The following is a 15523-nucleotide window of genomic DNA, read 5'->3' on the forward strand; positions in this document are numbered from 1 at the left end:
AAGTGGAGATCAGGGGAATGTCTTTTCCCCGCTGAGTACGCTTCAGTTTTTTTTACTACATCATGATGAATAGCGTTCTTAGTTTGTTGAAAGTTATATCTAACTTAAAATAAAAAACCTTTACTATAAAACCACAAGTTGAAGAGATATTGAAGCTGTACGTTGTCACATGAAATATTTAAATTAAAAGTACCATAAGCTCATCATCCGACACGTTGAAAACCTTCTAGTAATATTGTTAAAGTGTATATGATGGAAAAGCAGCTCTGGATGGTCTTGATCACTGAGGCCTCACATATCACAGTAATAGAAACAGACATTATTCCGTTGTGGAAGTCACTGCACGACTTATGCAAGACATTGTGGGTGAGTCCATCAGTGTAGAATCATTCATACTCTGTGTCTGAGTTAGTTTAGGGGGACTGAGGAGCCGGAGACAGAAATCCTGTGGTCCAATAAAATAGAAAAATGTAAAAGTTTTTGAAACGTGTGGTTGTTCTCTGAGGATTAATGACATGAAGTGCATCATTAGAATGTTGTGGAGAGAAACATTTCCCCATTCAAACCACATGTTTTTCTTCAAAGATCTAGCTCATTTAATGGAGACAATTCTGCACCATATTCTGCAAATAATCAAACAGTGCGACTGTAGGAAGACTCCGGGTGCCAAACTGCACTGCAGCGATCATAACCAGGCCCTCAGGGGCAGCCGATTGTTATTGTGGCAATTACAGGTGAATTTAGGGTTTAAATGAACTGCACATCATTGTGTTTTTATTTATCTTTCAAACAAGCTCCCAGCTTTTCTGGAATTTGAGGCTGCATCTTCTGAGTAAACCTGCAGCGAAAGGCTTTGCTTTCTCTGTAAACTTGAATTGTGGTTCACATCCAATTGGACAAATGTCGGCCTCTCCCCTGAGAATTTCCTTTGATTCTTGTGCTGATGTCTGGCATCAACGCTGGGCATCACACCCAAATACCTAGCAGCCCGGCTCTTTCTTCCTCCAGCACAGAAAAACAGCAGGTCTGTTTTCACAGATCAGGTCTCCTGCAGCCCCTCCAGCCTGCCAAGTCACACAACCACTTCCTCCATCTCATCAGCTCCATATTATGGAAGCAGAACCCGTCCCACACACATGCTTCCAGTGTTTTATTCCTGCGATTTACAACAAATTATTCTAGATTTGTGAAGCGGAGCCCTGTTCTCCAACCAGCGTGTGGAGATTGAACATTTTCATGATGCAGGTGTTACTTTGAGAGTTCTACGGAGTGCAGTGAAAAACATTACAACTGGTGTTGTCTGTTTATGCGCCACAGCAAAAAAAATGAGGTTGATACACCATTAAGCAACATAAACAACTCACATAGATGGTGAAACTCAACCCATATGGACCCCCACTGCCTTTAACTAAGCTTAATCAAACTAAGCTATTTCATGGTAATGCCTCTAGAAATACAGACGTGAGGGTCATAGTTTCCACTTTCCACTGCCGATTGAATTCATAGCAATTTAACAAAGTGGGGTTCTTAGAAAGTGTTAGTGCTTGTTAAGAACAACCCCTGTAAAATGTAAAAACAAGTAATTAAATTAATGAAGTGGGATGGGCTTTTGTGCTGATGGATGACAGCAATATGTGGCTCACAGAAGAAGCAGCCTCCACGGGCTGCTCCGGGGTGGGGGCGGGGTGGGGGGTTAGGGGGCAATGACAGTGGTCACTCTCTGTTCGTACGAGGCCGCTTGAGGAAAAGCAGCTCAGCTTGGCAGAAACATGACCTTTGGTTAATGACAGCGCTGCTGTGTTTACTGTGTAATTACAGAATTTAAAGGAGCTGGGGCAGGAGAGGCGAAGCCTACAGGCCTACCTGCACTAATTGCCTCACAGTTGGGGGCTGATTACCTCCATCGCTAGATTTTTGTGGAAAAACTAAAATGGCACCCGGACCACTGACAAATGAAAGCAGAACATTAAAAAAAAAAAGCTATACAGTATATAGGATTAGGACACCTTTTAGCTAAAATCATCACTTATCAATTATGTCTTGAAATGACTTCATTTCAGTTTCCTGAACAGAAGGTGACAACTGATGTATATCAGAGTTTCCCAACAAGAAAATTAATTTATAACTTACTAAATGGCAGAGCAGTTTGAAATGAAGTAATAATAACTAATATCTTCATTTCTTTTTAAAAGACAACACAGTTGAGTTACGGTAACTATGCTAACTTTGTCCTGCTAGCTTAGCCCTGCTAACTTAATCCTGCTAACCCTGCTAAGTTAGTCCTGCTAAAATAGTCCTACTAACTTGGTCTTGCTCGCTTAATCCTGCTCACTTAATCCTGCTAACCATGCTAACTTAGTCCTGCAAGTTTCATCCTGCTAACTTAGTCCTGCTAACATAGTCCTGCTAACCTAGTCCTGCTAACTTAGTCCTACTAGCTTAGTTCTGCTTAGTCCTGCTAACTTAGTCCTACTAATTTAGTCCTGCTAACTTAGTCCTGCTTACATAAACCTACTTAGTCCTGCTAACTTGGTCCTACTAACTTCGACCTGCTAACTTAGTCCTGCTAATTTATTCCTACTAAGTTATGTCCTGCTAACTTAGTCCGGCTAACTTAGCCCTATGAAGTTAGTCCTTCTAACTTAATCCTACTACCTTAGTCCTACTAACTTAGTCCTACTAACTTAATCCTGCTAACGTATTCCTGCTAACTTAGTCCTACTCAGTCCTGCTAACTTTGTCCTACTAACTTAGTACTGCTAATTTAGTCTGACTATTTTAGTCCTTCTACCTTAGTCCGACCAACGTAGTCCAACTAACTTAGTCCTGCTCACTTAGTCCTACTAACTTATTCCTGCTAACTTAGTCCTACTCAGTCCTGCTAACTTTGTTCTACTAACTTAGTCCTGCTAACTTAGTCCGACTAACTTAGTACTGCTAATTTAGTCTGACTATTTTAGTCCTTCTACCTTAGTCTGACTAACTTAGTCCAACTAACTTAGTCCTACTAACTTAGTCCTACTCAGTCCTGCTAACTTTGTCCTACTAACTTAGTCCTGCTAACTTAGTCCGACTAACTTAGTCCTACTAACTTAGTCCTGCTAACTTAGTCCTACTAAATTAGTCCTGCTAACGTAGTCCTACTAACTTAGTCCTGCTAATTTATTCCTACTAACTTAGTCTTGCTAACTTAGTCCTGCTAATTTAATCCTGCTAACTTAGTCTTGCTCGCTTAATCCTGCTAACCCTGCTAACTTAGTCCTGCAAGTTTCAACCTGCGAACTTAGTCCTGCTAACCTAGTCCTGCTAACTTAGTTCTGCTTAGTCCTGCTAACTTAGTCCTACTAATTTAGTCCTGCTAACTTAGTCCTGCTAACATAAACCTACTTAGTCCTGCTAACTTGGTCCTGCTAACTTAGTCCTGCTAACTGATGGGAGAAGACAAGAATTCAGTGATGATCTGTTTTCTGTTTTCTTGGTAAACTTGTTACATCATTATCATCAGTGTGCTCATCAACTACCTTACATAAGTATCCAATGATTATAGTCCTAGTATGTACTGACTTTTCGGTGACATATCAAAATTAATACGATATTTTATATGCTTTGTTATTTTTCACTGGTCACTTCTGCATTTGCTATATTGATACCGCGGTCGTTTAAAGTCTACAGGAGCATGTGGCACAGTTCTTATGAAATCCTGAGCATCACTCTCACATCCAAATATTTACCTGTCATTTTCTGTCTCCTCCTCTATATTCTCAGCTCTGGAAGCACAGAATTAACAAGTCATAATGTTTCATTCAACAGATATGCAACAGCACCCATGAGCATGAATCAAACCCAGCACACATGCAGCCAGTTTGGATTGTGCAATGCAAAGACGGAGCTTTACTGCACTGAAACAGAAACTCTGGGCTACATGCAGCAGACTGACGTAAGCCACAGCAATGCTCTCGCTCATCTTTGGTTTGAATGGGATGCATTGATTTGATTGTAGAGTAGAAGGGGACTTCATCTAAACATTGTCATGCCTCATGGTGGCATTACTCAAAAATCTTTTAAACTCATTAGAATTCATCATCTGAAATTCATAAACGTACAAAATGTATGTACAAATCTTAATGTTAAAGGTGCATCGTCCACAGAGGAAACACCCGGCACTAATCACAGGGAACCAAGAAATTGTCTATTTAAGAGTAAATGAATTTGAGGGCAATAACATTTGAGATGTTTAACGTCAACCTCAAATTTCACTTGAATGCCAACCTCACCCGGATCTACAGATATAACACAGCAACTTCATCGTCTAAAGGCTGAATAAAACTGGGTAGTTCTCGACTTTCAAAAAGTGTTGTTCATGAGTGGTCCGCCAAAAAAATGACCAAAAAAACTGATGCTGTTCCGTCTATAACCAGGGACTTCGCTTGGCTAAAACACTAACCAAAGATAAAAGACAGATATATTTAAAAACTAACCACTATGAACACGTGACCATGAGTTCGTGAGGTTTCAGTTAGGTTTTTAATGCTGACCAAGACGCATCAACAACCCTGGTTTGAGTTTTAATGTGAAATTCTGTTGCATACGTGTTTATATGTGTTTATACGTAAATATGTCGTTTTTCAAAAATAGTCTTCAAAAGAAGACTCAAAAAAAAAAGTGACGTCCATGCTCGCTAATTACGCAGAATTATATAAATGATCTAGATGCAGGTTTAGGCTGCAGTATTCTAAATTTAAACATTGGGTTAACAATAGTGATTAAATACAGTGGGTTAGAGAGATGACCCAAAAATACGACTGGTTCTTCTTTGGTTGATCTGACATGACCAGGTACTTCCTTTTCTTCACAGAAATAAACACTTTGAAACAACTGAAATGTCAAATAGCTACCAAAGATCCTCCAACTGAAAAAACATTCTATCAACTTTCAGAGAGGAACCCAAACGGCAGGATTTCCACGATTCAAATTTCACAAATAGTAATTTACATCAGAGAGAGAGGCAGCGATTATGGGATAGCTCACAAGCTATTTTACACAACTGCTATCATCATTCTTCTGATAGCTTTACCTCAATATAGTGATTTGTACTTGTTTTTGGTTAGTAAAGAACATGCTAGGTCAAACCTATAATTCAGCTCTGCTGGATTATAACAACCTGCTACAGGCGTAGCTCCTTTTTCAGTAAATAATGGCTTTTTCTTTCTTTTTTTTGACCCAGCTGTCTTCAGAGTGTACACATTCATTCACTGCCAACATCTTGAAACACTGGACTATTGAAAATAAAGCTGTTCGTTGTCTGGCTCTTATCTAATTACAGTGACATTGTTCCTGATCCCTATAGAGCTGTCAAAGAGGTGCTCAGGAAAAATAACCAGCATGACTCTGTCCTGGGTTGGGCATGCAGTCCGAGGTCAGACAGAAACAATAGGAGCCATCCAGGAAAAGCCAGTCAGATCTGTTTACAGCCGCAGACAGACGGACAGCAGCTCACAGACTCGCCCTGGCATACACGATGCCACATTGACACCAACATAAAGGCAGGGGAATGTTTTTGTTCTGAAAGAGGCCTGGGATTCCCCTCTTTAACCCTTTGTACCTTATTGAAACTCAACACTATCATTTCCAGCTCGCCTCAGACAGTCCTACCTGTCTGCCCCCCCCCCCCCCCCCCCCCCCGTCCCTCCCAGTGACCGGCCACCCCCGAGGGACAGACACCACACTGGGACACAGCAGGTACTCACAGCTTGGGTTTAGGCTTGGTGGGTAGCGGTGGACCATCCTTCCCAGGGAATGGGGACAGTTTGCCTGAAGTCGGAGTAGAGTCTGGTACCAAGTGGACCGGGTCTTGAGCAGTAACTAGGGCATCTATTGTCGGGTCAGACTCCTGCAGAGGTGGAAGCGGAGGTGGGGGCGGCAGTGAGGTCTCTTGTGGCAGGCTTGGAGGTGATGGTGGATTTGGTAGTTGGTTGTTGTGCTCTGACTCTTTCTCTTTGTCGTTGTCTTCCACATCTGAGCTCATATGTACGGGAGGCAGAGCTGCCACACTGGGCCAGATCTCCAGCTCCTTGATATGGAAAGCCTCCTTGCCGGGCTGAGAAGCCGTCTTGGGTGGCAGCTCCAGGAGGCTGATCTCAGTGGGTGGGGGTGGAGGAGGGAAAGACGCTGCGTCCTCAAACCCGGAGTTATCACCAGACATGCCATTACTGGATGAGTCCTCTACTGTTGAGGCAAACAAACAGCGGCAAAGTGGAAAAGTGGGGACTGTTTAGCTTCCTTTATTCTTTATTCGAGCCACCTCAGAACATTAAGATTAAATACACACATACATCTGCAGGGCCAACTTTCAGAGGAGCTTCAGTGACTAATTACTTTCTTTAGTACCTCACTTTAAACTTGAGCTTTTACCTTAAAGTCAAACTTACTGTTTACTCTTAAGTTTGAAATATACTAACCATCAAACAGCCACTGACAATGAGCACGCACACACGCACGCACGCACGCACGCACGCACGCACGCACGCACGCACGCACGCACGCACGCACACACACACACGACTGTGACTGTATCATGGCCAATCTAAAGCAACAGCTGGGTCCACTCAGGCTGATGCATTTCCTGTTTATTCAGCTTTTCCCTAGAAAGTTGTGGTGAGTCTCGTCTCTGATACCAATGATCCTCAAAATGAAAAAACATCTACCAACTTACAGAGATGAACCCAAATTACAGGATTTCCAAAGAGCCTAAAGGTTATCAGTCAACAAGCCCTGAAATGCAGTTTAGTTTATGTTTGTTTATAATGTGAAATGTTTTTTTCCCATTATAAGAATTTCAGAAGATTGAAATCTGTCGTGTACAACATGTTGGCCCGGTGGCTATCACTGCAGACCAACAAGATGCCCAGGGTTTGAATCTTGGGCTTTCTGTACAGAGCCAGCTCAGTTTCTACGAGCCTGTGTGAGTGAATACTGTGTACTCCAGCTTCCTATTAAAGCCCAAACACATGGTTATTTGGTGAATTCAGGGCCTCAGATTGTGTGTGCATGATTGTGTCTTCTGAGTTTTAGCCTGAAATAGACTAGCAGCATATCAAAGATGTACACTGGCTTTTGCTTTGTGTTGGCTGGGATAGGCTTCTACTGTTAAGGTAAAGCGGAGTGGATTAATACCTTGCTTTGTTAGCTCCTTATTCACTGTATTTTTTACCTGCATCAAGAGTGAAATTGAATCTTTATTTAAAAGGTAAATTTGCCACTGGTCAATTAAAAACCTGAAATGAATTCCAAGCCAAAAAATCAGACACCAAAAGAGTAACTTCCAAGGTCACCAGGATACACAAAAGTACTTTAACTCACTAAACTGACAAGTCAGATTAGATTCACCAAACAGTAGTACTGCAGCCACAACTTCTGTCGTCTACATGCATCTTGATATGTAGTTTTGTCTTTGTAAGTAATGATCTTGGAGACCTGCTGACCTGGAGTGACGGTGAGCTGAGCTGTGCTCTCTGCTGAGCCGTGGGGGTTGGACGCCGCGCAGCAGAAAAGTCCTCCGTCTTCTGGAAAAGCCTCAGCTATCACCAAGGTACAGATCTCTTCTGATGACAGATAAACACATAAATAGAACCCACAATCAACACAGTTTGCAGCCACACACTTGGTAAATGATTTTAGTTTTCAGGGGAATAAAAGTAAACACTGACAGTCCATGTTGAGACTTGATTTGTTTGTCATGTCACATTCGACACATGAGTTGTAAAGTTGTGGGGACAAGTTGTGTACGTTGCAGCCTGTTGATGCCGAAGTCATGTGAGCTGTTGAGTCACTGCAGACGCACACTGAGCAGCAAGCACTGAGAATACCAACTAGCCGGAGAGTAACGAGTCACAAAGCTCCAACAGAGACAAACACATAAAGACCAGAGCACAGATGTTCAGCGACGTCTGAGTGACTCAGCCGGAGAGAAACACCTGAACTGACCCGAGTCACACAGGTGAGAAATGTCTGACGTGTGTTAGCGTGTATGTCATTGTTTACATGTTGGTGCTGGTGACGGATGTCAGACTTTCCCAGGGACTCCCGCTGACTGTGGTGAGCGTGACAATGAGGCACAGTCTTATTGAGCTGGAATCTGAATTATTCACCGTCTCAGCTGCAGCTCTGTCTGAGTTTCCACACAAACCTTATCACCACGCGATTGGGAACATGAACACAGTGTCGTCATTAACAGGCTCGTTCAATAGCAAACCTGTGAGAAACTGAGGTCACGTACCAGACTCAGCTGCAGATCGAGGCTCTGATTCACAGTGTGTGACAAACGAAACAGAGGAGAAAACAGACAAAGTCGTTTTGTTTGTTAGGATGTACAGTCAGTTCTGGACTTCAAATAAGAAATTGTTTTGTTGCAATGAGCTTGTCAGTGTCTGACTTTTTTGCAGAATCCGAAAATCAGGGGAGTCCATGATCTCCTTTCCCTGGCGGTACCATCGGACCTGCAGGGGAGGACCTCCACGAACCCTGCACTCCAGGACCACCACCTGGCCCTCGGACGCCTGCGCGTCCTGCAGGACCTGCCCAGAGAAAAGCACTTGTAAGTCAGAGAGGGGTGGAGGACACATGGCGAGGACAAGGGAAGAGGCTGAAACGGGTTTTGAAAAGACTTAATTGCTCCTCAGAAGAGAGGCATGATGTTGAGATTGGAAAACTGAGACATGAGCCAACAATAACGATGGTTCCAAATCATTTTCAAAGACTCAACTTGCCAACACATGTCTCTTTGTTCATGAACAAAATTATATATCCTGATTGCAAAGACAAGATTTTGTTTCTAACAGTGCCTTGGTTTCCCTAGGTTCTACAAATAAACTAACTTAACATTATGCAGAAGAACCCAGTCACTTTGTAGTGTATGTGTCAAATAGTTTTTGTTTTTTTATCTTGTAATTTGAAGGAATTCTGACTGTCCATTATTACGTAACTTAAGCCTAAATGAGCTCCTTTTCTCACTTTCCATTGACAAAATTGATGAAATGATTCCCTACATGAACAATGACGGCCTGAATGTGCAGGTTTCCTCCAACGGGCCGTCAAATACAAGTCATCTCACTAACATCTGTTTATTGTCACTGACAGACATGAATGCCTTCAGAAAACCTATGAAACATGAGCTCGTCAACAAGTGTTTTATGATTTTCTTTTTTTTTTTTACAAAATGACTGTGAGACTGTATGTCAAAAAATATTACCTTCATAAATAATCAAGCTAAAACTACTTAAGCCAGATGTTTTAGTAGTATAGATTTTAATATTATAGACTCATTGGTCACTCCACAGGAAATTTGGAGACCTTGTAGACTTTATCATACACAGGCAATGCACATGAGAGATATTCATCGGTTTGACTTTTCAGACGTGCTTGAAGTTGCTCATGTAGTAGAATTACATGACTGTTCTGCATCAATATTTCATAGACCTGACAGGGTTTGATGAGAAGCAGCAAGGTACTAATTTAATATTACCCAACATAATATTCAATCAAACATAATAAGCCATTTATGCTTAATAATTTTACATGGAAATCTGACCAAATGTGAAGAATAATCTCTGTCAATTTCAAGAATCTAGCATGAAAATTCCTAACTTAATGTCTGCATCAGTGTTTAGATTTTTGAGCATCAATCGCAATGCAAATTTTCCACTTTTACTGCAGATCAGTCATTATGATCTTTACTGTCTCAGACATGAAAGAACATACAACCATAACATTTTACACGTTTTTAGTTTCTGCTGATGTGTTACTGGTGACAATACAGGTACAGTAAAGTTACCATTAGATTTTTGGCGCTTACCCTCTTTCCTGCTGTTCTGACTGGTTAAGTGAAATTGGTGATTTATGTTCTACATTTTTTGCACATAAAGCAGCCTTTTGAATTCAAAGATCTCCCCTGCCCTCTCCAAACCCTCACAAGACGCCTCTCAATGTTGTGTGACTAAGAAAACAGCCACATTGGAAGTCAATGGAGTGACACACACTGTTAAATCTATCAACAGGCGGCACTCCACATCCACATCTCCACATCACGCTCTGCTTTTGGCACGGGCATATTTTGGGAAGACTAAAGGTTGGAATGTGTGTCTGACAGTGTGTGCGTGAGGGCGTGTTGTCTGGGTGACATCACGGTGCTGACTACACTCTGAGGCGAACATCCTCTCATTGAGATGATTAAAGCCTGCCACAGTGTGTGTGTGTGTGTGTGTGTGTGTGTGTGTGTGTGTGTGTGTGTGTGTGTGTGTGTGTGTGTGTGTGTGTGTGTGTGTGTGTGTGTGTGTGTGTGTGTGTGTGTGTGTGTGTGTGTGTGTGTGTGTGTGTGTGTTCAGGGAGAGAAAAAGAAAGGTCTTTCTGTAACAAAGCGGAAAATGATTTAGGGCCTGGCAGTCTGAATGAGAGTGAAAGAGACGTGACCCTTGTGGGTTTTAGGCCTTTTGAAGCTCTGCCTCCGTACTGCCATCACAAGACCCGCAGCCTGAGGGAGAGGGGGGGTAATCGAGGGGGTGTTAGGGGAGTGTTGAAGAGTCTGAACTGGAACAGGGTTGTGGAGCTGGAGCGGGAGGAGCTGCCATCAAAGTCTATGTTTTATTTGACCCCCACTGGTGAAAGCCACAACGCAGCACAGCGTGATTATGGGGGAGGCATTGAGTATCAGGGTCTGTGCATGTGTGCGTGCATGATATACGGTATGCAAATATAGATGTGTTTGTGGCTGCTTTCTGTGGTGTGGATGATCGTCTCTTAGCTCCACTTAGGGGAAATCTGAATGGTATAGTACACAAAATATTTTAGACTATGGTAATCTTGTAACTCTAGCGACCGTTTGTGGGCAGCCTGGTTCTGCTTGACTGATTGAAGATGTCTGGACGAACTAAAATGCCAACTGCTTCATATTTTAGTCTGAAAGGATTCAAATTCTCCTCAATAATTTTGTCTAACTCGGACAGGAAGTAAGTTTGTCATTACACAATGTTGAAAGACCAGAGTTGATTTAATGCTGCTACTTCATACTGATTTCAGGATGTTTACAGCTGATGGGCCTTTAGCTTCTAATCTCTCTCAAAGGCATCTGACTGTCCAACTTCCAAGAATGCTTTATTTTTGAACAGCCTGAGTCTCTTATATGCGGCAAAAAAAGCCAGTAATTTCACATCAGCTTTTTTCAAAACATACGTGCTTTTGAAAAAGGCTGATGACAAAATAAGTTTAGTAAATCCTGGTCCAACTTCAGCTCATCAGCAGTACGACTGAAGTTATTTATTTTCCACAAACCGGCAATGTTCAGTATGATATGAGAATTTTAAACCAAAAGTCTCTGAGACACATTCGGGGGTTCCTCCACGTGTATTTCACAAGATATCTGCACACTCACTTTGGTGAATAAAGGCGGACCTGACACCTCTACTCCGTACAGTGATGACACCGGGCTCTGCATCTGTAAGACAACACACACACACACACACACACACACACACACACACACACACACACACACACACACACACACACACACACACACACACACACACACACACACACACACACACACACACACACACACACAGACTTTTGAAAAGTGCTTCAACAGCTCGTGCCTCCACTTCCCTTTGTGCTGTAGGTCTGTACCCGCAGTGTGGGCTGAGACAGCGACTGGACCAGGGTGGAACGGTGAGGAAGAACCTCCGGGGTTTTGGGAGATGATGAGCGAATTGTTAGGGACATTGAAGTGGTTTTCTTCTGAACTCTGAAAAAGCAGAACACAAATCAGAATGTGAACAACTGAATGGAAAAAACAGGAGGGATTTCTGGACTGGCTATGGGTTTGGGTAAAATATGATACTTGAAAGAAAATTGCTTCTCCTGCAGTTCAGATGATATCAGTGAATGTTGGCCTCAGCGTGTAAACAGAGAAGGAAACAGAAATCAGGAAACAATCCAGATGGAGGCAGATTTATCCAGCAGATAATAACAGAAAAAATGGTTAAAGGACCAGGAAGCACTGAGTGTTTACTGTTTGATGGAGAGAAAGTAAATAGTCTATTTCAATACCAGACAAGTGAAAGAAATCACATGGGAGTTCATGACAGAGTTGAATTTATCAGCCAGAATTTCACCAGGATCAGAGTGAAAGTTTGAAGAGAAATGAAGGAAAAGCTAAAGAAGTAAAGTAGCAGATTGTTAAATCTCCAACATTTGTAAATAAGTGCAATCGACAGTCTTCTTTTCTTTAAGGTGAAGGCCTTGTGCAGCGGTCATTAGACCGTGGTCTTCATACCAGGTTCATGTTATGGCTCTTTAAGGGCCTTGTAAGTTCTGAGTTAAAGAGGTGCAGGCAGCAGACTTCATTAGCTCCTGCAGGGCCCAGTTAACCTGTTCGGGGTTCAAGGTTTACAAGGTCACATGGTTATTAGAGGTCGTGCATAAGACACACGTACTGAGGCATGGTTCCTGATCGGGACTTGGACGCCGCGCCTTCTCCCTCTGACTCTGACGACGAAGCTCCTGCAGCGGCAAGAAAGGGAAAAGAAATGACGGCGTTTGCCATATGATTTGGGTTGTTTGTTTAGGGAAGAGATGATTAAGATTTCCAGGGAAAAGTGATACCTATACACTCAGATCCACACTACAATCTAGATGGAGGTTTAGCAGTTAGTGCATTGCGTCTTCTCCATTATTTGGAGCCAGTTTGCTCTGGGATGTTTTCCCTTTACATTTCAAAGGAGTCTAAATACACGTCAATAAACAAAATGTACGTTTAATGCTACAAAGGCAGAAAGTGGTGACTACCAAAGTGGAACAATGTTAAAAAGAAAAACAACAACTTTGAAAACGTACTTTTGTTATTCCAACAATAGAACTGTCCTGAACTGCATAATTTATTGCCACAGAAATCCTATAATAGCTCAGTTTTTTGTCGGCACCAGCTTAATGGAAAAATCGTGTCTTTTTTGGTTATTCAAAATCCATTGCACTTATTGTGTAGTTATAGGTTTAAAATAATGATTAGAAGTGACATCCTGAGCTTTTCAGCTGGGATTGGCATGTCGACCTTGGAAAGAAGTTAACTCAACTTATAGCTTCAAACAAGATCGTAGTTCTATGTGTAGTTATGGTATCTTAGCTTGGTAGGACAGCACCAAGTGGCAGCGGATGGGCTTTACATTAGTGAAAGTATTGCCATGATTTCTGAATGTGGAGATGTGTTGCGTTCCGTCTGACCTTCAATGTAAACCTCAGCAGAGGTATTGTCAGCTCCCAGACTGTTGGAAGCCACGCAGGTGTACCGTCCCGTGTCGTCCTCAAAGGCTTCAGTGATCACCAGCGTGAGCAGGTCACCATCCCTCCAGATTTGGATGTCAGGAGAGTTATGGAGCTCTCGCCCTTCACAGAACCACCTGACAGTGAAGGTGACAGACAATTCAGATTCATTTAGGGCTTTATAGCAATAATAAAAGTGGTATCACATGAAAACTGAAGCTGCGGCTGTACTGAACATCCCAGTGACCGGAGAAAAGGAGGAAAAGGAGTTGTGAATAAAATTTATGCCGCGTTGCACTAAAATGTAATCTGAGAAGGAAAAGTCATCATTCTTCTCGACACGTACATGAACTTAAATACACCTCTGCCAAACATGATGGAGGCTTGCCAATCAACCCCACATTAATCACTACTCACTCACACAAGCACCGCCGGGCATGTCTGAGTCTTCCTATCTGCCAAACATCAACTCGCCCCGAGGCCCTGATGAGACGCCGCGTTACGGGAAGCAGGAACGCCCCTTTCCCCTTTTTCCAACCAGAGGCCTGTGTGTCTGGACAGGCGCCTGGGTCTTCTACCACCTCCCTGGTGTTTTACTAACTCAGGATTTGTTCCCTGATCTGAGAGCCACCGGGGACGGCAGAGAGAGAGACTGACACAGCCATCTTAATCTGTCTCATCTCTCTTCACGGGGTTATGATTAAAGCAGACCCCACCCCAGCACCATATTATCACATCAAATACACGACCAAACAACAGGAGGCAGACCAGCTTCAAAAGTCCATCAGTTTAGGTTTCTAGTTTACTCAGTTTGCATCTTATGCAGACACACACAGGAAATAAAGAACAACAAAAACCTCAACATAGAGATAGCTCTACAATTACTAAAAACAACTAAAGTTTTATATTTTGAATGTTTCTTATTTCAAAAGGAGAGTAAATCAATAATAAAACCAACACAGTGAAGAAAAGGTTGAAACGAAGTAAATGGTCGTGATTTGACGAGTTTCTCTCAACCATTTCAGTGATTCAGTCGAGTGTAAAACAGAAGGTGAGCCCGAGTATTTGTACTGATTAAGACACAGTATGGAGAATAAAGGTCACCTTACTCTCATCTTTTGTACGAACATCTAAAAACATTCAGCAAACTCTCAACAGCTATTTGAGTTAGATACTCACATGCACTTGTAATTGGTGAATCTGTCCTTTTCATAAAGCAGCCAAACATGTGATTTGCTCATTTGAAGCTGTAATCCTTAAACTCAGTATTTTAAAATACTTTCCATTGGGCTTTTGTTTTGACTTCACGATATAAGCACTTGTACGTCCACATCTTGTTACTATTTTCACATTACGTATCTTTTGTAGCTGTGAGAGCTCGCCCTGCTACCAAATGGTCCAGGTACACCCATAACCACAACTATTTTTTCATGTGTATTAAATTCTGTTTGATTCACAATTTCAAAAGAGATATATGTTACCCACAAGTCCACAAAACCCAGGTTTGGTTTCTACAATTACTTATATAAGATGTTTTGCATTAAGCTATGAAAACAAATATGTTGTCACACAATACCTCTATGCTAAAATGGATGGTATTGTATGCATTGCAAATAATCAAAATCAAATAATGAAAATAAAATAACCATCTGCCTTGTGAGATGTTCAAAAGTAAACTACTATGATGAAATGGAGGTGAATTAGAGTAAATCTCTGGAGGAATCATTAAATCAGCAGGTCTGAGAAGAACAAATACAAATAAACTGTTTAAAGTTGTTTGATTCCGGGGGTTTCTTTCTAGTCCTGCTCAAGAGGGTCTGGCTGTGCCAGACGTCTGTTAAAGTCTTTGATTGGGGGCTGGTGCACATGCTCAGTGTGGATGTTTGGACTCGGTGGATGTGTTGGACTGGGCATCGGTCCGGCGCTGGCATTGGACAGTGTCAAAGCTGCCATGCATTTCCACTGAATGTTTACATGCTTCAGTTGATCTCAGTTTATCCTTACGGCTCTAATCTTACACATTAACAATGCCCAAAATGACATGAGTTCAATTCTTTTCTTTTACCTGACCACCCACTGTTATTAAGTCCCCCACATTTCAAGTGAGCAATATGCCACCTCGCTGCTGTTCGTCACTTGTCCCCTCCGACTTTCTGCTCCCTTCATTCACTTTTCAGAGAAAAACACTCAGATGTTTAATATAAAACAAACACAT

At 42.1% G+C, this 15523-nt stretch overlaps 1 protein-coding gene across 2 annotated transcripts in view; it reads right to left on the reverse strand.

Moving 5' to 3' along the window:
* palld (palladin, cytoskeletal associated protein) overlaps positions 1 to 13335 on the reverse strand; it is a 37127-nt gene extending 23792 nt beyond the window's left edge. For both annotated transcript variants that reach the window (XM_080473503.1, XM_080473502.1), the window contains exons 1-8: positions 13270 to 13335; positions 12486 to 12552; positions 11677 to 11794; positions 11423 to 11485; positions 8432 to 8573; positions 8276 to 8299; positions 7482 to 7601; positions 5748 to 6225 (exon numbers count right to left, since the gene is read on the reverse strand). In XM_080473503.1, coding sequence (XP_080329629.1) covers positions 5748 to 6225; positions 7482 to 7601; positions 8276 to 8299; positions 8432 to 8573; positions 11423 to 11485; positions 11677 to 11794; positions 12486 to 12493 — 953 coding nt within the window. In that variant the 5' untranslated portion in view covers positions 12494 to 12552; positions 13270 to 13335. The remainder of the gene's footprint in view (positions 1 to 5747; positions 6226 to 7481; positions 7602 to 8275; positions 8300 to 8431; positions 8574 to 11422; positions 11486 to 11676; positions 11795 to 12485; positions 12553 to 13269) is intronic.
* Between the last annotated feature and the right edge of the window lie 2188 nt (positions 13336 to 15523).

This window comes from Lipophrys pholis (assembly GCF_963383615.2).
Source record: "Lipophrys pholis genome assembly, chromosome: 10".
Classification (NCBI taxonomy): Eukaryota; Metazoa; Chordata; class Actinopteri; order Blenniiformes; family Blenniidae; genus Lipophrys; species Lipophrys pholis.